A 26,910-nucleotide genomic window follows, 5' to 3' on the forward strand; every position below is an offset into this window, starting at 1 on the left:
CAAGATGAAGCAATTTTTCTATTCATATGCTAGGCCAGTGAGGATATTTTGGCCTCTTTCTTATGCTCTTCAGTACCCTCTTCTAGTCCATGTCTTTACTTAGAGTCCCAGATCCAAGAGATCCAACCCTGCCTCATACTTTTTCACAGATTCCCCAATGACCAAGCTCTTCCCATCATTTTCATTCATGACTTGCAATCACTTCCCATAGACTTTCCTCTCCCAAGAGTTCCACTACTTCAGACACCATGAGGTCATTTGTTTATTTCAGAGAACATATCCAGAATTCATAAGTAGTTTTATACAAAAGGTTTTAGATTACGTAAATTTCAGTATTTTCAGCAATAGAGGTATAATCTTATTTTTCTAGTCCACAGATATTTTGCAGGGATCAAATGAGATAATATATAATGATACAATTTATGTTACAGTATGATTATTGAATATCTGTTTGGCTTTATCATCACCATCATCATATAACACAGTCCTGTAATAGTTTTCTTTTAATTCTATATTTTAGAAAAGAATCAACAGAGTCTTGCAAAATGGTAATGAAAGAAAAATTGACTCAAAAATTGTTGGAAACATAATTGATATTAAATTTCTATTCCATACTACCATTTCTTCCACACTATTTCAAAAACATAACTTGCTTTCGATGAGTGGTTTTTCTTTCCAACACTAGAAGTCAGAAGTTGAAGTTAGTTGTATTATTTCTTCTACTTCCTGATTATGAATGTGCTCAACTCACTAAGTTCTACGACATGGCTCTCAGTTTTCTAATTGGTGAAAGAGGAGTTAGACTATGAGTAAGAATTAAATATTAAACTTAAGTGTGAAAATGTATCCTTCTTCTTCTGAAAGTCAAAACAATAATTTTATACTTTTAGAAAGCTTTGAAAAAATGTGCTCTGAATTATGTTTTTATTGGTTGGTGTAGATTAGAGAGCATGACCTGGCGGTTGGCAAGATAATAAATACATAGGGAAAAAACACATGTTTAGTACTGTTGGTGAAAACCATCTACATATATAATGGAGAGATATCCACTTTTGTATGTAGTCATTGAACCACTAACTTTGAGTGTCAATTCTGAACTTTAATTTAATACACAGATATAAAGAAACCTTAATTGTGGGCTCAAGTTTTAGCATTTGCTGTATGGTTAATGTAAATATATTAATCTATGTGGTTTCTGAGTTCAGATAATGAGTTCAGCAACATAATCTACTTGCTTCTTGGTCCCTACTTTTGTATAGTTTGTAGCAAGAGTTTAACTTGGAAGAAATATCATCCCTATAATCTAAAAAAATCTCAATTTACTTAGTTCCTTAGTTCAGAGAGAAATAATTTGAATAGCAAGGAATATAAGTGTGTGTTTGTATATATTTAGAGAGTGTGAGAGACAGAGAGAATGAGGTCTATAATCAGAAGACTTATTCTGTTAACTAAAACTGGTAATAAAATGGTAAAATTTATGACAATATCCACCTCTAGTTTGTGATACCAGATAAGATGATGACTGGAAAATAACTGCAAATTAATCACTATTCTAAAATTTAAAATATTTAAATATCTCACATTACTTTTGTATTTTGTACATTTATGAAGTTGATTGGAATAAGTATGAATTTGATAGACATATTTTATAGGAAAAGAAAAGATTTGTATTACTATAAATAACTTTAGTCTGAATCAAATAAGAATTATTTCACAAGCAAATGACAAAGAGGACAATTCTCCTGTTATCTAAGTTGGGTTGCTTGCTGTTATAAAAGCAAATACTATAAAAAGGAAGGGCTGTTATTTATCATAAGGGAGATCTGGGAGACTGTCAGGAACTCACTTGTCGACTCCTTAGTTTTTGCATTGCTGATATTACCTCCTTATTTCTTAAGGTATAGATCAAGGGGTTTAAGCGAGGTGTGAAAAGAGTATAAAATATTGAAAGAACATTATCCACTAGGAGGTCACTAAAAGTCCAGGCATAAATGAAGATGCAGGGCCCAAAGAAGAGGGTCACCACAGTGATGTGGGCAGTCAATGTGGCCCTTGGTTTGGCCATACTCCCTGAGGAATGCTGTTGCACAGTGACCCAGATGACCATGTAGGAGGTCAGCAAGAGCACAAAGGAGCTCATGGCCAATAGACCACTTTGAAAGCATCAGTACCTCAAAAGTAACGGTATCCATGCAGGCAAGTTTGATAACCAGGGGAGGGTCACAGAAAAAACTTTCAATTTTATTGGGACCACAGAATGGAAGGCTTACTGTGAAGACCAACTGAATTACTGAATGCACAACTCCAATGAGCCAGGAGCCCACCACGAGGCTTGTGCACTTGCTCACACTCATGATCGTTGTATAATGCAAAGGTCTACATATGGCTACATATCTATCATATGCCAGAGCCACAAGGAGCATCATTTCCTCACCAGCAAAGACATGCAGAAAGAATATCTGGGCCATGCGGCCCTCAAAAGAGATGATTTTATTGTCCCTAAGGAAGTCAACAATCATTTTGGGTGTGGCAAAGGTGGATAGACACACATCAATGCAGGAGAGGTTACTGAGGAGGAGTACATGGGTGTATGTAGAGCAAGCTCAGAGATGACCATAAGCACAATGAGGAGGTTCCCCAGGACAACGGATAAATAGAAAAATGTAAAAAATGCAAACTAGTAAAGTGGTAGTGTGAGAACTTGAGAGATTGCGCAATACAAATTCAGTCACTCTTGAATTATTTCCTTGGTCCATGATTTCAAATTTCTGAAATGAGATCAGCAATGTTCCTGTAAAGTGATGTGGAAATAACATCATAGGATTGTGAGAGTAAATGAGCAAAGCCAAGCCTAGTATCAAATTCCACTCAACATACTTATGTACATTAGATCCTCATTAGCATACAAAATACACATTGCACGCAGTCATTTATTTTGCAATGACTCTATAACCTTGACTTTCATCTCTGCATCCCAGCATGATAGCTAGATTCCAAAAATACAAGTTTCTGCATCATTCCCACAACTTTAAATTTCCTGATAAATAGGAAATTTGAGCTCTAGAGTCATACTGACAGGTTTCAAATGCTATCTCTCGTAATTCTTAGTGATATGACCTTGAGCAAGTTAATTAGACTCTCTGTGCTTTCATTTTTACATCCGTGAATTGGGGGAAATAATAGTATGTGGCCCACAGGATTTTTGTAAGGATTAAAAGAGTTATAATAGGTGAAATGTTTGGAACAGTACCTGGCCCATAATAGATATTCAATGGATGTTAGGTACTATGCCTTTTTTCCACCTACGATGAAAATATTTGCATGTGTAAATTAACATAGTATTTAAAATATCAAAATATATACTTATCCTACTTAAGAGAATGGCTATTTCATGTGCTTTAATGGCATCTGTAATATTTGAGTTAACAATTACTATCACATTTTCATCTTTCTAATTTGACAGTTCCTAATTTAGACTCTTTATAAATGCGTAATGGCTTTTCTTCACCAGTGACTCTGAATTTGTCTGAATTTAATAAATTTAATTTTTGTGCTTTTCATTAATTATCAAGTACAAAAAAGGATACCATATTTGCTAATATTATCAATCTATCTTCCCTATCAATGTATGTAAACACATTTTAAGATTCTGAAGGAAGAAATCATAGTCATTCTATGATTTTTTTCGTAGTGCATTACTCATAGGTAGTGTCCAAGATTTGTTGATCCAAATATACAAAAAATACAATTTTCAGTTTTATGTCAGCTAAAAGAGAATTGTCTTTATTTTACAGGCTAATTACCCCTGTGTATTTTGCTGAGAACTCTAAAAAAAAAACCCTGCTTCTTAAGAGTCTCTGATTATTTTCTCTGAGAAATAGACAGTTCTATTTTGAAAAATTGTAAAGTTTGAATTTAGTATGAAAATTCATTTATTAAAGATAATTATGAAGAAAGTAAACAGGATGTGTAATAAAGAATGCCTAACTGCAACCACATAAGGAACCATACCTTTAGAAAGGTGATGTCCAAATATTTTTCATTGTACTCTTCTAACAACAGAAAGATTTTACCTGTAAATTATGCACATATGTCACTACACTAATATGTTACATGCAATACAAAGTAAAATTGAAATTTAAGAAAGAATCATATCTCATAAATGGAAAGAGAACTCTAAATATTTTTCTCACACTCAAGCAGCTTATCTGCTTGGGTGTGTATGCCCTACTTTGGATTCTACTGATTAAGAAAAATAGGTATCAACTGGAAGAAAATATTTGCAAATCATGTATTCAATAAGGGGTTAATATCTAAAATATATGAAGAACTCATATGCCTCAAAAGAAAAATCAAATACCCTGATCAAAAAATGAGCAGAGGATACAAATAGACATTTTTCCAAATAAGATATACAGATGGCCAATAGGCACATGAAAAGATGTTCAACATCACTAGTTATTAGGGAAATGCAAATTAAAAATACAATGAGATATCACCTCACACTCGTCAGAATGGCTCTCATGGAAAGAAATAAATGTTGGAGAGGATGTGTAGAAAAGGGAAGACTCATACACTGCTGGTGGGAATGCAAACTGGTGCAGCCACTATGGAAAACAGTATGGAGATTTCTCAAAAAACTAAAAATAGAGATATCATATGATCCAGCTATTCCATTTCTGGGTATTTATCCAAAGAAATAAAAACATTATATCATAAAGATATGCTCATCCCTATGTTCACCATAGCAATATTCACAATAGCCAAGACTTAGAAGCAATCTGTGTCCATCAATGGGTGAATGGATAAAGATGTGGTATATATACACAGTGGAATACTATTCAGTCACAAAAAGATGAAATTGTGCCATTCACAACAACATGGGTGGACGTAGTGGGTATTACACTAAGTGAAATAAGTCAAACAGAGAAAGGCAAATACCATATGATTCCATGCATCTATAGACAATGAAACAAGAAAACAAACACATATAATATGCAGAAAGATTTGTAGTTACCAGAGGGGCAGGGATGGGGATAGAGTAAAAGGGGTAAAGGTGCACATGACGATGACGGAAACTAGACTTTTAGTGATGAACACGATGCAGTGTATACAGAAGCTGAAATATACTGAAGTCACCTGAAATTTATATAATGTTATAAAGCAATGTGACCTCAATAAAAAAACCAAAATGAAAAAAAATAAAAACAAAACAAAATGAAAAAAAAAAATGAATGGCTCTTTTCCTAAAGAGAAATTTCCAAAAAAGCCTGTCTTGGGGAATGTAGGCAGCTAACTCATAGCATGTAGCACTCCATTTCAGGAAGAGAAGCCAAAAAGTCTTTGTAGGGCAGAAAGGTGTTTTCCCACCTTGGACAAAATAATCAACTATAGTTCTTCTGTCTCTATTTTCCTTTGTTCACCAGTTCAGTGGCTCTCTCCCCTTTTAACTCTTCCGTCTTAAGAACCCGAGGTAATCATGTTCCTTTCTGCAGACACCTAGTGAAACCTGTAGTCAGACGAAGTAATATTCTTAACTGTCCAAATCTCTGTTACTTTATCTAGAATTAAGGAAAAGTACTAGAAGGGTCCACAACTCATTTGCTAAAATCACCTGTATGAGAATCTCCTATTATTGTTATATACATAGAAAAGCTTATGAAGACCTACCCCAAAGTGTTAACAGTGGTTATCGGTGGGTAAGAGAATGCAATAAATTTATTTATTACACAGTTCTGTATTCACTGGGTTTTTTGCTCTGCAATGAGTGTACATAATCTTTTTAATGAGAAAAACAGTAAAGCTCTTTTTCTTTTTTTTTGAGGAAGATTAGCCCTGAGCTAACATCTGCTGCCAATCCTCCTCTTTTTGCTGAGAAAGACTGGCCCTGAGCTAACATCCGTGCCCATCTTCCTCTACTTTGTATTTGGGATGGCCTGACAAGCAGTGCGTAGGTCTGCACCTGGGATCCGGACCAAAGAACCTCGGGCTGCTGAAGTGGAATGTGTGAACTTAACTGCTGCACCACTGAGCCAGCCCGGTAAAGCTCTTTTTAATTGATGTTTCTATTTTCTAATTTAGAAAAACCAAATAAGTAATGAGATGAAATAAAAATTATCTTTAATGATAACACAAACATAATAACAATAAAAAATATATATCACTTTAAACACAGCGCATATTATTTTATAACCTACCACTCAACAACATATAAAAAATATTTCCTATGTCACTATAGTAATTTTATACCAGCTTTTTTATGTATTTGTGGTATTTTATTATATGAATGTTCTCAATTTTCACTATTATTAACATACAATAACCTTGCTTTTGTTTAGTTAAAACTTTATGGTTAGACATAATTATTTATTTGGGGTATGTCAGAAATGTTTAATTAATAACACCAAAACTTATCTCACTAAAATGATACATGAGAATGTCCATTCTTTACCTCTCCCTTTCTTCATAAGACTGTTTATTATAGTTTTTATTTTTACTCATTTGCTACATGAAAATGAATCTTATTGATTTTTAACACATTTAATGTTTATTAGTGAAGTTGACTACTTATTCATGAATTAGTCATTTGTATTTTTTTACTTCACAATTGCCTGTCCATGTCTTTTGCTCATTTTTCTATTGAGTTCTTCATCTTTTTAATGTATACATATGAAGACACTTTTCAGATTAAGATATCTTTGTTGTGAATATACCACAAAAATTTACTTTGCTCTTTTTCTTTTAATTTTGTTTATATTTTCAATAAAATTGCTAAAAATGTTTAAATTAATTAAGACCTATAATTTTTCTCAAATGGTTTCTGCCTTTGTACTTTTGCTTAAAAAAATTTTGTACAGGTATATTCATTATTTCAAAAATGTAGCAAAAAGTGCTATCAATTAATAAATTCAATATTTAAAGAAAACTTTTTAAACATTGATGGCTGTGGAAAAGGTATATTAATGAGTACTTAGGAGTGAAAGTTTGAGCGGTCTCATCTTCAAGTGCCACCTTTATTGGGCAAAGGAGGGTGCCAGTGTTGTGTGGGAGCGGTTGTGAAAGTTTGCATTTCTATGTAAATCAAAGCTTTATGCTAAAGAAAATGAAATTTCTCATGAAAATTACAACTATCACTAAAAGGTCGAAAGAAGATAAGGGATGAGGATTTTCTGCATGCTTCTTAAATAACTCCATAACATTTTTATCTCATATAGCTGATGTCTTTTCCTAATACCAGGCTAAAGAATCTTATAAATAAGCTAATCTCTTTTGCAAGTTGTTTATAATTGGAAATATATTATACCTAGTTTTAATCTCTTAAAATAAGCCTAGCCTTACTATTGAGAGAAAGATAAAATTCCCAGAGTTTCCATTGATCAGAGGGCAATCTAAGACATTCTTATTTATTAGCCAAGGGACAACCAAATCCCAACTGATTCAAAATAAATATTAGCTTAATTTACTAAAAATTTGTTTTACTCTTCATTTAGCTGCTATTTAAGATAAGAAAATTAGAATTACAATCTTTCAAGTGATTGAATTTGATTGTAAACTCCGTGAGAGAGGGAATCAAGCCTTTTGTCCTCATCACAGTTAAGTTTGTTTATAAAAGGTACAAAAATATTTGCCAAATTAGTAAACATATTAAAGAATGATCACATAAATAACTATATGCATGAATGAATGAGCACAGTAAAGTTTTAGAAGGCAGAATAATTACTGATTATAAACTATTATATTGTCATTCTGTCATTTATAGAAAAACAAACCCACAGAGGTAATTCAGTCATATGTAATTAATTAGAATTTTTGAACATCAAAAAATGAAAAAACATTTTAAGTACAATCCACATTCTGTCATCTTGAAACCATGACTTCACTGAAGGATGAAAGAGAGAAAGAAAGAAAAGAGGGAGCAAGAGCATTTTCAGACTGATTCTATTTCTTATATAATTCTGATAATTTGCAGAACATTAATGAACACATCCAAGCTCTAAAATAAAACTCAATTTGATGCGTTTATCTTAGCATTCATCAGAATAGTCTTACTATTTTGCTGCTGGCAAATAATGTAAAAATAAATACAAAAATGGAGACACTAAAAATCTCTAGAGCTAGACCCAGAGCTGTTTATTTAAGAATCCATTTTACTTATTTATTTTAATTCAATTTATTTAAACTTAAAAAAAGCAAAAACAAAAACAATTCACTGATTTGAAATAGAGAGCTTTGAATACCACAAAAACTATTGCATATTACTGAGTGAAATTTCATAAATGTAAAGGAACAAATAATCTTTCAGTACAAACAGACTTCTTGGACCACTCAGTCCTATTATTCCTAAAAAGAAACCCCACACAATGCTTAGGGTGTAGAACTAGGAACCAGACCTAATCTGAATCTAAATCTCTGCCTTTGGTTATTTAATGTTGAGTAATTCTGTAAACTCTGCACCCTATAAACCTAATAGGAATCTTAAGGGAAAACATATGGATGTGTCCTTCTGTCCCAAAGTTATTATAAGGTAAATTAAAGGTAAAAGAAACAAACAAACAGAACAGAAGAAAACTTCATAAGATGCACGCTGAAAGGTGTGTACAAAAGAAGATGGATTTTCAAACTTTTCCTGATGAAAATAAGTTAGATTGAAATTTTTATGTATGTGACTCTTTCTGAGCACTAAATTATAAATACTTTACTCACCAATAAGCTGAGTCACTGAAGCCTGTACACAAATAACATAAGATCTCTGAAAGTATAGAGCCTGAAATAATCTCTATAGTTCCCTCTAAATAACAATGGCACAGTGCACAATGTTTGTAAATTACTCATCAATAATTTTTCAATTAGAATATCCAAAAATGCCAAACAATTGAAATAATTTAATATAATCATTTTCCTTCTTTCACTAATTTGTCCACTTGGAAAACCTTTTTTGGTTTCCTCCAGTTACTTAGAAATGATGCTATGAGTCTAACGAATGCTGTTTTTGTCTAGATGTGGACTGGGCTGGGAAGAACGGCAATAAATATGAAATGATGTCTGTGTGCTTTTGTAGAGTCTCCTCTACTCACTATTTCAGAAGAAAAACTTTAGAACCAAAAAATTTCAGCCCAAATATTATAGAAATTGATTCTTAAACCATTTTATGTCATACCCAAAGTCAAATTTTATGCACCAGACTAACATATGCAAATATTTTGTGGTTGAGGCAAAGGAATCTCAACAAAACTGTAAGTTAAAACATCATGAGCCATTGCTCCAAGTTTCTTTCTCTAAAGGTCCCTTAACATTTTCCAGAGAAAAAAATCCAAAGCAAATGGATCAAGTGGTTGACATAAAATAAACATAACTGATTCAATTATTTACAGAGCTGAAAAAAGTTGAAACAAGTTTTGGCTTCTCCCAAATTAAATGTTCCTTTAAGAGAGCTGCATCTGATGTGTACATGTTTTTGAGCTGAGATATCGTAACTATAATAAATATTGACTTAGGCCAATTGCCTCCTCTTCTCAGCTCTCTATTTCACCTGTTTCCCTTTGATCATTTTTCCATTTCATTCAGGACTGAGGATGGAACTGGGACTATGGGAAGATAAATGTGTCCCACAGTGATTCTTTGTCATTAGATGTTTGCTGGCTTGTTGAATAGGGAAAATAGCTGAAGTCCAGAGATCCAAACCACTTTCAACTTCCTCTCAACTTCCTCTCAACTTCCAGAGTTTCTTCTCTGTGTCTCAACTACTATTGCTTACTTGTGCTATGTTTCTAATAGATTTAGGGAAATTTTGACGTGTACTGATTTCTGAAATACTTCAAGAACAATTGAATTGAATCTTTAGTGGTATTTCCCACCTTAGCAGAGAACATCTGATTCCCCCACAATGGGAATGTATAATGAATTCCTCTTTTAATCTTTACTGTTAAATATCACTAATAGAGCATCCAATGTGAATATATTTGCATTCTTAGCGTAAATCCTACTTAATTATGATGTGATATATGAGAATATCATAAACTGGGCCATGTGCTAATTTTTTATGTAATATTTTTGCATATAGGTTTACAAGTGAAGTTGGCTTACGAGTATTTTGCAAGTATTTTGAAGTTGTGTTATCCACATACAATTTTGGTATTGAGACAATGATAGACTAGTAAAATGAGTTGGAGTATTCATAAAAGTATTTTTCTACTCTAATATCTGTTCTTTGAAGGTCTGAAAAACTTTGTACATAAACTTGAATACATCTTGTGTCTTCTAAGGGTTACATCTTTAACATCTTTTTCAATGTATTCCATAGTTATTGGCAAACTTCAGTTTTCTTCCTCTCCTTAAGTAAATTTGGCAACTTATGCTTTCTTAGGGAATTAACAAATTCATCTGGATGAATCTTTTGCTATCTGATTTTACATAACATTCTTTAATTGTTTAATCTCCTCAATATATAAATTTAGGGCCATTTTTCTAATCTCCAAAGATTACTTGTATAGTCTCTCTTTAATTTTAATCAATGCTGGTCCTTTCTTCTTTCCTTTTTCTTTTTTTTGCCTCTCTAAGAACTATATTTTGATTTCAGTGATAACTGCACTAGATTATTTGGTTTTTTTTCAAGAACTCCTGTTTTAAAAGTAGAACTTCACTGAAATATCATCTCTCATTTATCATATTGGTAAAAAATCAAAAAATTAACAACATACTCTCTTTGCAAGACCATGAGTCCCTCTCACATACAGCAAGCAGGAATGAAAATGCAGCAACCATTATAGAAGTGCATTTAGCAGTGTCTAGAAAATTATATATACAATTGAAAATTATATATACAATATATATACAATATATACAAGTTGTACTTGGCAATTTTACTTAGAAGAATAGGGAAAAATGCCCATGATTAGGCATATGTTGATAAGTGTTGAAGTTGGGCAATAACTGCAAAGAGGGGAGCATATGGACATTTTCTCATCTTTTGTATTTTTTTTAAATATCCAAACATTAAGAAGTTAAAAAATGACTTCTGTCTTTAACTATATACTTTCTCCATATTATATAGCTTATTGTTTTATCCTATCACATGCTTCTCTAATCGAATGGCTGGTTACCTTGAAATAATTTCATAGCAACATATTACTGTATTCCTTCATCAAATGGTCATTGAATACTAATTTTTCCCAGTTACTAAACTAGGAGTTGGGAATACATTGCGGTATATGATAATATAACTGACTTCACAGATTTTATATTTTAAGCCAGAAAGTAGATCACCTGACAAGTAATCAAAGTAAACTTGTGCCTGTTTTACCATAGGAGAAGTAGAGAGTGGTATGAGTACATTATGGAAGCTGTTAATCTTATCTAAAAAAATTTGTGGAAGGTTTCAGTTGGTACATAAAGGATGAGTCAGAGTTGGCCAGGTTATGGATCCTTATGTTTCTAGATGGGGATGTTTTTAAGCAGAAAAAACAGCCAGTGTCTGTATGTCAAGAGGTAAACTTTTGGTGAAGGTGTAAAATTGAAGAACTAAAAGATATGTAATATTGCCGAAATCTAGAGTATATATGATTTATCTAAATAAGAAATATTACATAGTTCTAAATTTCTCTAAGAACAATAAAAAGCAGTTGCATTATTAAAGGGAGTAACATGATCAGCTTTGTATTTTAGAAGCTTTTCTCCAGGTGGAATATACAAAATCAATTACAGAAAGGCAATTCCTACTTATCAAATGGATGAATAAAGAGCTCAACAAATTCCCCAAAAGTAGCAATAAAACTGAACAAAATTGTCAGAAACAACTATTTCAGACTTGTGGATAGTGAATCAAATCAGGCAAGAAACTGAGAAGCATTTATTTGTGAAAGACTCTGAACATTAGATAAGAACACTAGAAATCTGTGATATTTTAGCCTTAGACTTCTTACATTATCACAACCCCCACCATCTCCTTCAGCATATAATTCTACGAGACTGGGGCACATTGTGGAAATGACCAGCTTTATTGTCCAAGGTTGTTGGCTTAACTTGGAGCTGAAAACAGAAAATCCAGTGCTCAGGAATGTTGCCTAAAATAGTAATGATCTTGCTGATAAAATATCAGGAAAGTCCAATATTGTAGGTAGTCTATGTTGATATATTGGAAAGTACAAGCAAGAAACTGGCAGACTGGCCAGAAATTTAAGAGTGAAATCTGATAAATCAAAGAGTTACATGGGGCCTTGATAAGCTATCACATATCCCTAGAGATTAGAACCACTATTCATGTGCACAAGACTGCATGCATGCTCCAGAAAGGCCAGAGAGGGCCATAAGTATCTACTTGCCCCTAGATGAATGCGAGCTCTAGCACACAGGCAGAGGTGACATGAGGAGACTTGGCAGGAAGTAAATCCAGGATGACTTGTAAACTGTCTGCCATTAACAAAAGATGAAAGACTTACTGGCTCAAGATGATGAACCACAAACTCTGATCAAGAAGTGACCTTTATTACATCAGGATTAAAAATAAAAACAAGAATTAACAACAACAAACCTGATCAGAGATATCAGTAGCAATATACTTCAGGAAAACAGACTATACAGAACTAGTCCAGGTAAGTTGCTAAACAAATAAAAATAACAAAAATGATGTAATAACAACAATAATAATTCCTTGGAGGGAGGGGATAAGAGTCAAAAGTTGCTACAATATATTATCTAAATGTCCACTTTCAAACACACAAAAAAGAGACATACAAAAAAATGAAAAGAAAAGAAAGTGTGACTCAGACATACAAGAAAAAATAGGAAGAAACAAACAAAGCTTTCAAAGCTGACACTAAAATATTTTGAAAGAACTAAAGAAAACCATGTTTAAAAATTAAAGGGAATCATAATGACAATGGTTCACCAAATAGAGAACAACAGTGAAGAGACGGAAATTATAAATAAGAAACAACGGAAATCTTAGAGTTGAAAAATATAGTAAGTAAAATGAGAAATTCACTAGAGGAATTCAATAGCAAATTAGAAGGGGCTGAAGAAAGAATCAGCAAAGTTGAAGATAGATGAATAGAAATTATCCAATCTGAAGAACAGGAGAAAAAAAAAAGGAATGAAGAAAAAGGAACAGAGCTTCAGACCTGTGGGACATAATCAAAGTATACCAACATGCCAAATGTAAGGGGAGGCCCAGAAAGAGAAGCTACAAAGAAAGGGACAGAAAAACATGTGATGATATAATACATGAAAATTTTCCAAAATTGATGAAAAACTTTAATCTTCAAATCCAAAAAGCTAGTATCCTCATTGAGTTTGAGTATTAACCTTAATGTAGAATCATGGAGAGAGCTGGAGAAAATTTCATTATTTTCTGCTCCTATACTTATAATTTTTATCCTTCTACCCCTTTATCTTTCAGTTTTTCTCTAATTTCTTATATAGAACATCAAGCTTACTGTTTCTTTCTTGTATTTCAACATGTTATGACTAGAAATGTTCTTAAGTTTTGATATGTAGTCTCTTTGTATTACTCAGTTCCACATGCTTTTGTCATTGCCATTACAAATTTTCTTTTTTTTTTAACTCATCGCTTACTTATAAAGCTTTTTTTCTTATTTAAAAAGGTTCAGGGTTCAATTTTTTTTGGAGGGGACTTGGGTAAGGAAGGACTATTTATCATTTCATATTTGTATTGCATTGTAATTAGATAATGCATTGTGTAATTATTTAGCATTTATGGAGACTTTATGGCCTAAAGATTAATCATGTTTTTGTAAATGTTACATGAGTTCCTGGAAACAGCAGTGTTCCTCAGATGAATCCTAGCAAATCTGTAAGTAATTGAGAAAGTGTGTTAAATAGCTACTTGGGCTGGGAGAATCTACATAGTCATCAGAAATTAAGAAAAAGGGAAAAAGTAGGCACTTTTATTAATGTTTATGTTACCATCATTGTATTGGGGTTGTTGGCAGGTGTTAGCGGGAATAAATTTATAGAAAAGGTGGAGGTATTGCTGTGTGAACTGAAAGTGTTGACTAGAAAAGGAAGAAGGTAATCTTTTTTCTCTTAAAGCAGGTATGGTTAGGAAAGAGGATCGATCAGGTTAGAACATTAACCTGATTCAATGTTTGAAAGTTTATCTCATTGTGAAATATTTTCACTGCAAATAAACTAGGAAATGAACCAATAGCCCAAAAGGCAAAGTGTGTGATGTAAGCACATTTCCTTATCTCATTAGTCAGAAACAGCCATCCCCTAGATGACAGACAATGGGCCAATGATCTGGTTCAGGGAAAGCCCTGAGTCTCTGTAATTGGGTTTTTCTCCCTTTCTTCTTGGGTGTGTGCTTTACTAATGAGATTCAGGCAATACAGACACACAGAAAAGCTAGCCTCTATCTGCCTTATTTGAGCTAGTTCACAATATATTAGCATATTTCCTTTCTGTTCCTTTAAAGTAAGAAAAAGTTAGGTAATCTCTTTGTACCATAACTGTTTTGATTGTTTCGGTACAGACTCCTTTTTCTCCATGTGTGAAACTCTGTGTGAAATGAGAGCTGGGGATCATGCACCAATAGGACCCCAGAATCCAAATAAGGACTCTATTTGATAAGAAAGCAGTACAGTTACAAGAGCTATACCTTTCTTGAAACAATTTTAAAAACTTAAATAGGTATATTGATGATAATCGAAATAATTACATGTTACTCCTGAGGGACATTTTAATTTAGGTAGATTTAAGAATTTTAAAGAAAATTTGGAAATGTAAATGTCTCAGAAATCTCTCAGATTTAATGGAATCCTATTTAACTGGTTGAGAGACGACTATTATAAATACCAGGACAGTGTCTTCATGTCTCCCTTCCAAAATTGAAAGATCAGTCCCAAACTCCTAATTTGTAATGCTCTAGGCAGAATAAAGATAAGTACAGGAGCTGGCCTGTGGCATAGACATTAAGTTCGTGCACTCTGCTTCTGTGGTCTGGGGTTCACGGGTTCAGGTCTGTGCTGGTTTGGATCCCAAGTGTGGACCTATGCACTGCTTATCAAGCCATGCTGTGGCAGGTGTCCCACATATAAAATAGGGGCAGATGGGCACAGATGCTAGCTCAGGCCTAATATCCTCAAAAGTAAAAGAAAGAAAGAAAAGTACAGGATTTTGAAGCTTCAGATAGAGTGCTTACGAAAAGAGCCATAACTTAAATTTAAGATACTCAAAGAAATAAAAAGATAGCCAAAGAATTTCCAGCAAAACTGACTTTCAGGTTTAAAGAACCAGAAAGACTGTTGTCAACATGCCAGAATTCAGGGAATGTGGTCCTCAAGAAGACTTCCTGAGGAAACAAGTTTCAGACAACAAAAACGACTAAAGACATTGACTACAGGCTGTGATATTGAACAATAGTTACTATCACTCCAAAAAGAAAGACAGCAAGTTATCAAATTCCTCTAGATGAAAGAACATAACACCATCTATAGCCTATCCTGCAAAAAGTATTAAACCAAATATGATCAAGTCTCTGGATCACTTATTTGCAGAAAATATAGAGGAAAGATGTACATGTTGAATTATATTGTATGCATGCAATCAGCATATTCCAAACTGTGGGAGATCCTGCAGGATAAACAGCTCAAGTTCCTCAAAACATAAATTGTACAGAAATGGAAGGGATGGTGAGAGGGAGACTTGTAGGTTAAAAGAAAAGGGAATAAAGTGGACAAGATGAAATTTGAGTGTCTCAGGATGTATACTTGGGTATACATGCATACATAAAATTGTAAAAAAGTGCAAAGAATTTCTTACTATAAAGTCAGGGTAGTAGTTAATTTTGGAAGAGAGTTGTAATTGAGATGGACAAATGCAAGGGCTTCAAAGATGACTCGCAAAGTTCTATTTCGTAACCTGAGATATGGTTGTAATGTTGTTTGCTTTATGATATTTCATTAAGCTATACATTTTGCGTATTTTTTTATCTTAGTTTTACTCTACAATAAAAGGGTTATGGCTATTAAAAATGAATAGTAATATGATGGATATTATTGATCAATTCGGCCTCCAATCCACCCTCCTTTAGGATGTTTTCCATTGCAGAAAAAAACCTTGAAATCTAACAATTGCTTCTTTTTAGTCAAGGTTCCCTATGCAAATTAGGTTCCACCAATTAGGTGCACCAACATGAGCTTTAGAAGACGGGGGAGTGGCAGAGGGCATGTACTGATGTAATCACTGCTAATGAGCAAGAGGATGAGATGTGAGGGAGAAGTGATTGTGGCAGCCAGATCTGTACTCCAGTGACTATGCACCAGCTACAAGGGTGTTGAAGGTAGCGAGGCAGTGTCAGTATCATGGAGGTTCTTTAACCTTAAGATCTCACTACTGGAGTCTATTCTGGAACCCAACAACTCCAGTAGCAGCCTCCTCCTACTCCTCCTGCTCTTCCAGTGATTTTGTAAGCATCTAATGCACTGTGTTAAACCTGTTTAATGCAACCAGTAGTTTCTGTTTTCTTCACTGAAGGCCAACCAATATACTTATACTCTGACAAGAGAAAAATTATTAGAGATAGATACATAATTAAGTAAAAAATTCTGAATTTAAGTGCTATTTCTAGTCTCAGTCTAAAATATACTTTCTCCTTTAAATTTCCTTTGGGGGGCGGTGAGTGATAAAAAAGGGGGAAATCTAGGTTTTATTGATGGTTTCAGAGTTCCAGCAGAGTTACAAGACAAAAAAATAAAGTTAGGCAAATTAACAACAGGCTTGCAATTAGTAGTCATGAAAAGGCTACTGGGGAAAAAACCTGGAGCCTCCTGGCCTAGATGCTTTCTTTAATAAAAAAGTAAATTTTAGAAAGAGAGTTAAATGTAAATCGGTATACATCTTCTCCTTATATCAGCAGTGTAAATTATCAAAGTAAAAAGTAAAAGTGCAGCCATGATATTTTAGCACCTGCTAGATGTTGGGATTTATTTGTTTATTCATTTATTTAACAAAAAAATCAGAAAAAAAGATAAAATGGAGCCAGCCCTGATGGCCTAGTGGTTAAAGTTCAGCACTCACCACTTCGGCCACCTGAGGTCACTTCCTGGTCACGGAACCACATTATCTGTCTGTCAGTTGCTGTGCTGTGGCAGCAGCTCACATAGAAGAACCAGAAAAACTTACAACTAGGTTATACAACCATGTACTAGGGCTCTGGGGAGGAAAAATAAAGAGGAAGGCTGGTAACAGGTGTTAGCCCAGGGTAAATTTTTTTAAAAAAGATAAAAATGTCACTTAAATTATACTAGCAACCTTACAGAAATATTATGTTAACCCATGATCCAAGTCACAAATTCAATCTCATTTGGATGTTTGTCCTTTTAACTCCAGCGTAAGTTGTACCTATTTACCTCACAGGTATGACCAATAGGACTAAAAATAATTCACAACAAAAAAGTCCTGTGACCTTTACAAATTGATCATCATAACAGAAGCATGTAAACTGGAAGACTATCAGATTGCTTGGTGGATTTCACTGAAGTCTGAGAGTACATGCAAAGAAGTTCACGTGAATTAGACTTCCATGGCTGTTTTTCCTCTATTTTTCAATCTGAGTACATGTATCCAAAAATCACCAGGCAAAATAATGACAGGGAATACACAGGGAGAGAAGAAGCTTATTCCAGCCTCTTGTCAATTTTGCTTTGACATTTTTGTCCAAATGTTCATTTGAAAAGCAGGGTTTCGTAGGTAATTTTTAAAGTTTGAAAACACTTCCATAAAGAGTCTGAATATGTTCAAATGATGGCATCTACCAAGAACTTCTTCCATTTGGCAGCAGAGTCCAGTGATCACATTATACCAGGTCCTTATCAATGTAGAAAAATATTTCACATAAGAAAGTTGGTATCATATGAAATTTTACTTATCTATCTAAGTAACTAGTTACGAGTATATGCATCTATCTATGTCTTCACCTTAATAACATGGAGGGTCAAACATCATCCTTCATATTCTGACCAAAACTCTAGTGAAAATCCATTCTAAAATCAATAAATCAATTTAAAAATTACTCATTGTAAAAAGCAATCACATACTGACTAAACAACAATTTGGAATTTCTCTTGATCTACAAAAATTATGAGCAGTGAGAAAAACAAGTTTCTAGAAGCTTGGATTAATATAAGAACCAAAGCAGTTTTCTACTCGAACTTACTTTTAATTTTCCAAATTAATCCTGATACACATTAATTTTATGCACACTATGAAGACTCGAATATTCAAAATTTATAAAATAAAAATTTACCTTTCAAATTAAACATGTCAATCAGCAGCTCAGGAAAATACCAAGCCCCTTACACAAAGATATCCAGAGTTGATCAGATAATAATAAAATAACCAGCGCTTATTGAACATATATTATGTACTTCATATGAATAACTATTTTATTCCTCAAACAACACTGCAATGTAGATACCATTATTATCTCCTTTCATAGGTGTAGAAACTGAGGTTAAGAGATAATAAGTTTCTTATCCAAGTTTACACCACTAACAAATGGTAGAACTGACATTAAACACTAGGGAAAAGATGCATGAACCTAAGACTTTTACTCCTGCACCCAGGGTGGGTTCAGCTTGTGCAGAGCCTAAAGTTATACAATCTGAGGGAAGTTTCTTAAGAAAAAAAGTAAACATAATAAATAAATGTTAGTAGTGTCCATTCCAAGGTTTTGGAGGAAAACCCTGCAAGGAAGAGGTATGAAACTTAGGCTTCAATATAAATCCACCATCGTCACTCCAAATAGCATTCTGAAGTCTCCTTCAAATATTTTTGGAAGTATACATAATTCACAGTTTTTATTGCCTTTACACATATCCAATTGGTTCACATATTACAATTTACATTTTATCTGTTTTTATCTATACCTGATTTTTAATATTTTTTTCATCTGCAATCACTGTGATTAATTTTACAAGACAACTTTTTACAATTTTTGAAAGCTCATAGATTTGGCATTGCCAAACTTCATGGGTCTTCAAACACCTGAAAGAAGATGAAGTTGCTTGTCAACATAGTCATCTTGTAAATTCTCCATATCTCAATACTCCTACAATTGTCTTAATGGAAATTTAGACCATTTAAAGCTATCCCTGACCTGGTACATTTGTATTAGCTGGTTTTTGTCCATCTTGCATGTTTTTCAAAACATTATTCTGCCTTTAGCTACCTTAGTGGCAAATAGCACCATCTTACTGCTGCTTTAGGAGCCTTTGGCCACATCCCTGCACTCACCCTTGATAAGAGTATCAACAGCATGTTGAGGGGCTATGGTGACAAAATCAACCATCTATAGCTCCTAATTAAGATTTAAGTGTTTATTTAATATGTAGACATATCTTGTATGTTGACTCCCCATTCTCTGTCAGGGAAGGTAGTTGGTACTTCCCTTCATCTATGGAAGTCTTCCAGAGGCTGTCTATGGTCCTTTTCATTCTCAGCTACAGAGTCTTACTATTGTTCTAATTATGCAATCCCATTATTGACTTGCCTTACAGAGTCATCTGCTGATCAGTTACACCTTTGAGGGTTTTGGCAAATAAATGTCCTTGAGTTTTAGAACTCTCCACACAAGCACTGAAGATTGATGGCATCCCTTTAAAAAGACTTGACACTTTTATATTGCAAAACAATATACATATAATTTAAAAAAATATTTTCTGTTCAAATAAACATTTGAAAGAATTATTTGGCGTATTTCTAATACATCAGCTAAACATTTTCTACATAAATAAATTCCTTGATCCTGAAAATATTTGCATATGTAACTGAAACCAAGAGAAAGTTCAAACACACAACCTAAATTGGTCCGTCTGTATCCCTATTTCAATAGAATTATGTCATTATTTTATGGATATAAGGATGTTTAATTCTCATGTTAATGCTGTAGACATTTTTATCCAACTTCAAATCTGTCTACGTTTTAAACATAATATCTCACACTTTTAAACCATAAAATTTTTCCTTGTTTGTTTAATACATTAATGAAGAAAATAAAAAGCACACGTTGATGGAGAAAAAACACATTCTTCTTACCATTTTGCTTAAAATGAAAAGTCAGGAATATCTTTTTCTTAACTTCTCTCTCATCAATGATAATTAGTGCAAATATAATTCTTAGTTTTCTCTGTGTACTCAATAATGCCGGAAAAGAATAACAACTTGATATTTATCAAATACTGTGGTTGCAATAGATCTTTCCTCTCGTGGATACAAGTCGGATGCTATACTGGACACTATATTTCATAAAAATCATTTAGTAAATTCCAAATAATAGTTACTTCTTTAATGTTTGCCATGATTTAAAGAAGAAGATTGGCAAAGCAAAGCACCCAGGAGAATGATTATACATGATCTTGAATGCTTGCAATTCCTGTACTACCAGTAGGTGGTGGTGATACCTTGTGTAACTTAAAGGTAATTTTGAACCTAGCATTCTTACTTAAAACTGTAAAAATACTTATTTGTATACAGAAACACACATTACATTGACAGTGTATTACTAAGCAGACATTTCTTATTTTTGCATCCAAATATTAAAAGGAAAAAGTAATTTAACCAAAGTGTGAAGCAATAGAATACTTTGAAATGAAAGCATAGGCTTGCCACAAATTCACTTGTCATTAACTGTATTTCCTAATTTAATTCTAGTTTTAACATTCCAGGCATTAAGCTGACATAGTATCTCTATGAAACAAAGTATACTGCTTTGAAGTTTACTTCATAACGCTTTCTGATTTGCAGACTTCCCCAGCCTCTTTATTCACTTTGCATTATCAGAAGGGGTTATCATGGCTGTATTTCTTTGCTTATTAGCCAAAGCGACTGGTGGAGACTCCTCTACTTACAGCATTCTCTTTGGACCTCATCAACACTTGTATGAAGTACATCCAGGGTTTTCTTTAATAGAAGAGATCACAAATTGGTTTAAATGTTAAGTACGAATGACTCAGAGATACATGTAGAAAATCATTGTCTAGCTGTCAGAGCTACTCCTACAGCAGTAGGGAGTTTCTAAGGTTTATAGCAATCTTGCTAATTTGTCATACTTCAGGGACAACTTTCCGAGTAACTCAGCTGCTAGTTGTATGTAACTGTCATTATCTCCAGTTCTGCTTAATCTATACTTTCTCTTCTCATTTTTCATTCCTCTTTTCCAATGAATGGAATACTAATATTGAATTTCCTAACTGGGACAGTCGTTCTTGGCATTCTTATAGATCTTCTTTTTTCCCGGGACAAAATTGTTTCTGCCAGCTTGCTTTTCTGAAATTTAAAATCTATTTTAAACATATGCCTGAGACTAGTTTTAATGTGAAATTATCTGTTCCCTCACAAATTTTGGCAATTACAATGTGGTAAGAACTCCAGAAATAAGATCCTAGCACAGCACTGAAACCAGTGCTGTGTACACAAAACCTGTGGCACTTAATGCCTAGGAAGTTAAAGCTAGAAGTTATCTATAACTAGAAGGTATAACTATAAATAATGTGAAGGAGTTGCCTTGTTGGAATTTAAAATCCTTTTCTTCAGTTTCCTCATGGCTGTCTTCACTTCTTGATTCCTCAAGGTATAGATTACTGGGTTCAGAATGGGAGTAAAGATGGTATAAAACACAGACAGGATCTTGTCTACCAGAAAACTGCTGAGTGGCCACATATAGATGAAGATGCATGGCCCAAAGAACATGAAGACAACAATGAAATGAGCTGTGCAGGTAGAAAGAGCCTTAGACGATCCTCTCGAAGCATGATGCTTGATACTAACCAGGACAACAACATAAGAACTGAATAAAAGAATAAAGCAGGACAAGGCGATTATACCACTTGTTGAGATCATAAAGAGACCCAGGACATAAGTATCCACACAAGCCAGCTGGAATACCACAGGAAGGTCGCAGAAAAAGCTGTCTACTTCATTGGGACCACAGAATGGTAATGCGAGAGCAAATATGACCTGGCTCATTGAATGCATGACTCCCACAACCCAGGAAGCCACCACAAGAGCAGCACACACTCGGGGACTTATGATTGAAGTGTAGCGGAGAGGCTTGCATATTGCAATATACCTATCAAAGGACATAGCCATAAGTAAAATGATCTCAGTCCCAGTAAATAGGTGTAGAAAAAATATCTGGGTGATGCAACCATCAAAGGAGATGGTTCTGTGTCCAGTGAGGTAGTCTGTAATCATCTTAGGGGTGGCAAAGGAAGCAAGAGACATGTCAATGATGGAAAGATTGGTAAGCAGGAAATACATAGGAGAGTGTAGGTGAGAGTTGGCTATAACTGTGATGACTATGAGGCTATTACCCACCATTGTTGCCACATAAAACATTGAGAATACTATGAAGGAAAACATCCGGAGCTCCCAGGAATTAGATAGTCCCAGCAAAACAAATTCAGAAACAGTTGACACATTAGCCACATCCATTGTCCTGATTGATATGTGGACGCCTGTATCAAAGGAAAAAAAAATCAAGAGAAAGTATGATTCTATTGAAGAAAAAATTCCGTTTACAAGAATCTACTTTCATAGATTTTATTTCCTCTATGAAAACTTATGTTTACCATTCTTTCCATCCTCAAGTGGCATATTGGTTTGAAAGATAATTATAGGATATTGAGATCATAATGAAATGCCACATAAATCATGGATGTTCAAAACAACACTTTCCTTTCTGGTACTAAATGACAATCAAATTGAGATTGTAGCATCCTGAACAGATGTCCTCATGTACTTATTTGTACATCCATTTGTTTATATAATTCTAAAGATAGTAGTCAACATTAAGTAAGCACTTACTCTGGGTTGACAATGTGTTAAACACACACACACACACACACACATTTAGTCACTTAGAATTCATCAATAAGGATATCTTTATTGAAAGAACATATAAAAATTCTATCACGTATAAGTGACATGGGCTCTTAAGCAACATTATAGACAGATTTCAATGAACAGTTGCAGAACTCCTGTAAATTTCCAGAAAAGAATCATTAAGATATTCACAGATAAAAGTTATCTCATTGAAACCCATCAGAAACACAGAGAAAATTAGTTTTGCTGATACTTAGCCAGTGGAAGAAGACTGATTTATTATCAAGTTTTACTACAACATAGCCATACAGCCCAGGGAAAAGCATTTAACTTCTTTTCTTCTTAATTTCTTTTTTGTTAAAATATGAGTCTGTTCTTCCTACAAATACTTACAATTCTTTGACTTAAAATTTGACTGCTGTCTCCTAAAGAATGTTTCACATCACTTTTATGGAAAAGAGCTCAAAGATCAATCTCTTTAGTCACATCCTGTTTGAAATCTCCCTTCATATTTGCCAACATACATAAACTGTGTTCTTCATCTCAGCTACATGGAATAGGGGTTAGGGGATGGAAGTAGGAAAGGCAGACATTTACAAACTTTCAGTAGAATTAATTTGTAAAACACTTTTGCTTACCAGATCTGTAGCAGAATCAGGGCTTTAGACTATTTGGAGTGTTAAGTAGGCTCTGACAGAGAGCATATCAGAGGTAATTCTAAGTCTAAATAAATGACCTAGTTGAGTCATTAGTTGTTTAGCAGCTGTAGATAAAATGGATGTTGTAGGGACTTGGGAATTGACCAAGAAATCCTCTTGCAATGGGATTTATTAAACAACAAAGATGGTATTATTTGGTTCACAATAGGAAGATATTTCAAGAGGCTTATGGGAATTTGCAATGTTTGTTTTTACCTGGACCTGAAAGATTCAGGGAATAGAACTTGGGAAAGCTATCATTTAAGAGGTAGCAGGAAGTATCAATGAATTTTAGCAAGCATTTTGTTATCTAGTCCTGTCCCAGAGGCACTGGAGAATAAAATCCAAAAACCTTCACTTCTGCTTCAAGTAATTTATAGTTTCCTTGGAGATATTGAACAGTCATAAATAAATGAAACAATTGGAGAAAAAAGTGCAGCCAAATAAACCTAGTGTTCAGCCAATTCTCAGAGATCATGAATGAACTGGATTTTAGATAAAGGAAAATGTATAATGTGCTTACTTAATCATGAAAGTGTTTTCACAGCAGAAAAATGTCATGAACTTGACCTAGAATGAAAATTGAAATTTTGATTGTCAGGAAAAAAAACAGTGTATGTGGGGAAGAAAACAGTGCAATTTATTTGCAGGAGTAAGTATTCAGTTAGCAGATTAGAAGAACAAAATGCCACTCTAAAATAGAACTTGATGTGAAGAACTACAAAGAGCCATTTAAGATTGCAGGCAGAGTTATGATGACGTGACAATAATATTTTGTAAAGATTTATCCAGATGGTTTGGAGAAGGGAGAAGTTAACAGCACAAGATTATTAAACGAAATAGTTGTAAAGAGATCATTTTGACTAAGGTACTGGCAATGTGATTGTGATTGACAAAATAAGAACTCCAAGTAACTCTGTCGCTATGAATTATTTATTTATCAAATAATAACAATATAATTATTATCCAGGGGCAGCTCCTATGGTAGATTGCATTTTTAAATCAAAATTGGCTATTTTTTTCTACCTGGCCCATCATTTCAGGGACCCTCTATTGCTGTGGGAGAAGTATAATTCCAACTTTATTTACCAAAGTCTTAGATACATGACTTGCTTTATTCAATGCAATATGAGCAGAAGTTTTAAGATTCAATGTGTGATTCCACCATTGCTCCTTTTCCCTCTGCTTGGGTCCCAGATAAAGGGATAGGGTTGGTGTGCAGGCTATGCTTATGGATAGTAAAACACATTTTTGCACATAAAAATTTATTTTTGGATCTAAAATCATCAAAACAATTTGTTAGAAGAATACATCTGTTAGGCTCACACTGTTTTCAACATTCACATAAAGCTGTAGTAGTCAACACAGTGTAGTGTTTATTTAAGGGTAGACAAGCACATGAATGTAACAGAATGGAGGGTCCAGAAGAAATACACAAATACAGTAAGTGATCTTCAACAAAGCTGCCAAAATAATTCAGTAGGAATGAATACCCTTTTCAACAAAGAACAATTATTCTTTGTTAGACCAATTGGATATTCGTAACTTAGGAAAAATTTTTTAAGAAAAGACAAAAAACATTTGAAAAATTGATAACTTGGACTAAATCAAAATTTAAAACTTTTTCTCTTTGGAGAGTGACCATTAAGTAAATGAAAAGGTATGCCACTGACTGGAAGGAAACATTGTATGAAGAATACAACAGAATGCAATTGCAACTCTCATATACTGCTGATGGGAATGCAAAATGGTATGGCCACTTTGGAAAACAGCTTGGCAATTTTCATAAAGTGAAACATAGGATTACCATATAACTCAGAAAATTTCTCTTAGATATTTACCCAAAGGAAATAAAGATATAAGTCCAAAAAAAGATCTATACATGAATTTTCATAAAACTTTGTTCATCATAGTCCAAAAGAAGAAAAAAATAAATATCCCTCAACTGGTAAATGGATAAATTGTCATATACCCATATAATTAAGTACTACTCAAATATTAAAAGGAATAATGTACTGATACATGCAAAAACGTGAATGAATGTCAAAAGCTTTACACTAATCAAGTTTTCTCATTCTCAGCACTATTGTCATTTTGGAGCAGATAATTGTTGTAGGAGGTTGTCCTGTGCATTGAAAAAGTTATACAGCAGCCTTGGCCTCTACTCATTAGATGCCAGCAGCACTTTTCACCTATCTAAGCCATGACAATCCAAAATGTTTCCAAGCATTGCCAAATGTTCCCTGGGAGGCAGAACCATCCCTAATTGAGAACCACTGGGCTAAAGTAACCAGACACGAAAGGCTATACACTGTATAATTCAATTTATCTGAAATTTCTGAAAAGGAAAAATTATAGTTCTAGAAAGCAGATCAGTGGTTTCCAGAGTTCAGGGTTAGGAGTGAGGGGATTTGTGGTAAAGAAGTATGAGTAAACTTTGGGGGATGATGGAGATTATGCTCTATCATGACTGTGGTGGTAGTTGTATAGCTATATATATTTGTGAGAACTAATTGAATTATACATTTAAATGTAACTTAGTCCCCAATACAGCTGATTAAAAAACAAACATATCTTATGTTTATTCAAATAGAATTCACATACAAAATAAAAGGGAAATAATAGCTAAGTAAATATTTGCAGTACATATCTGGGAAAATTTTTGATATCTCTAATATATAAAGAACTCCTATACATTGAAATGGTTCAATAGGAAAAAAAATACTGGCCAGGGAAACTAAATAGGCAATTTCTAGAGTAAAATAATACCTAATAACAAATAAACCTATGAGAAATATTTAACCTCATAAATGGCCAGAAAACTACCTATTATAATACAAACCCCATTTTTGCCCATCATATTGATCTAAATTTAAAAGAATAATAAGGGATATTTTCATGTATTGCTGATGAATGTATGGATTGCTGGGTTAAAAACAAACAAACCTGAACACTTGGTGACAACTGCTAAAATTACAAATATACATTTCTCTGATGTCATTTGACACATAAATCTTTCTTTTGGGAATCAATTAGCAGAAATTAAAGAACCGTTCCATGAGACTATCTACAAAGACATTTATTTTTGCAAAATAAGTGGTTGGGAAAATAAGGAAGAAAATCGGATGGCGTATCAGAGAAGGAATTGTATATGTGTCAAAATACCTACACATTAAAAAAAAAAAATGCTGCTGTCCTAAAAAAGAAATAATTTGATTTGAACCTACTGACCTAAAAAATATGTCCACAAAATGCTATCTAGTGAAAGCAAATTGATAAGTAATATCTATTATATGATCTTAATTTATAAAATCGAACATTAACAAAGCAGTCTAGGCTGTTAAACATTGGTTACCTCAGGAGTGAGAATAGA

General features: G+C 33.6%; 1 protein-coding gene and 1 pseudogene across 1 annotated transcript; both read right to left on the reverse strand.

The window, feature by feature from the left end:
- OR4K72P (olfactory receptor family 4 subfamily K member 72, pseudogene) lies at window positions 1,835-2,747 on the reverse strand (annotated as a pseudogene).
- Window positions 21,496-22,449, reverse strand: OR4K2 (olfactory receptor family 4 subfamily K member 2). The gene has a single exon (NM_001391610.1). It carries the CDS (start codon window positions 22,447-22,449, stop codon window positions 21,496-21,498), a length of 954 nt encoding a protein of 317 aa, NP_001378539.1.
- Between the last annotated feature and the right edge of the window lie 4,461 nt (window positions 22,450-26,910).

Source organism: Equus caballus, chromosome 1, assembly GCF_041296265.1.
Source record: "Equus caballus isolate H_3958 breed thoroughbred chromosome 1, TB-T2T, whole genome shotgun sequence".
NCBI lineage: Eukaryota > Metazoa > Chordata > Mammalia > Perissodactyla > Equidae > Equus > Equus caballus.

Coding starts and splice junctions, on each gene's coding strand:
- OR4K2 (NM_001391610.1), bottom strand. CDS start 22,449: ATGGATGTGGCTAATGTGTCAACTGTTTCTGAATTTGTTTTGCTGGGA.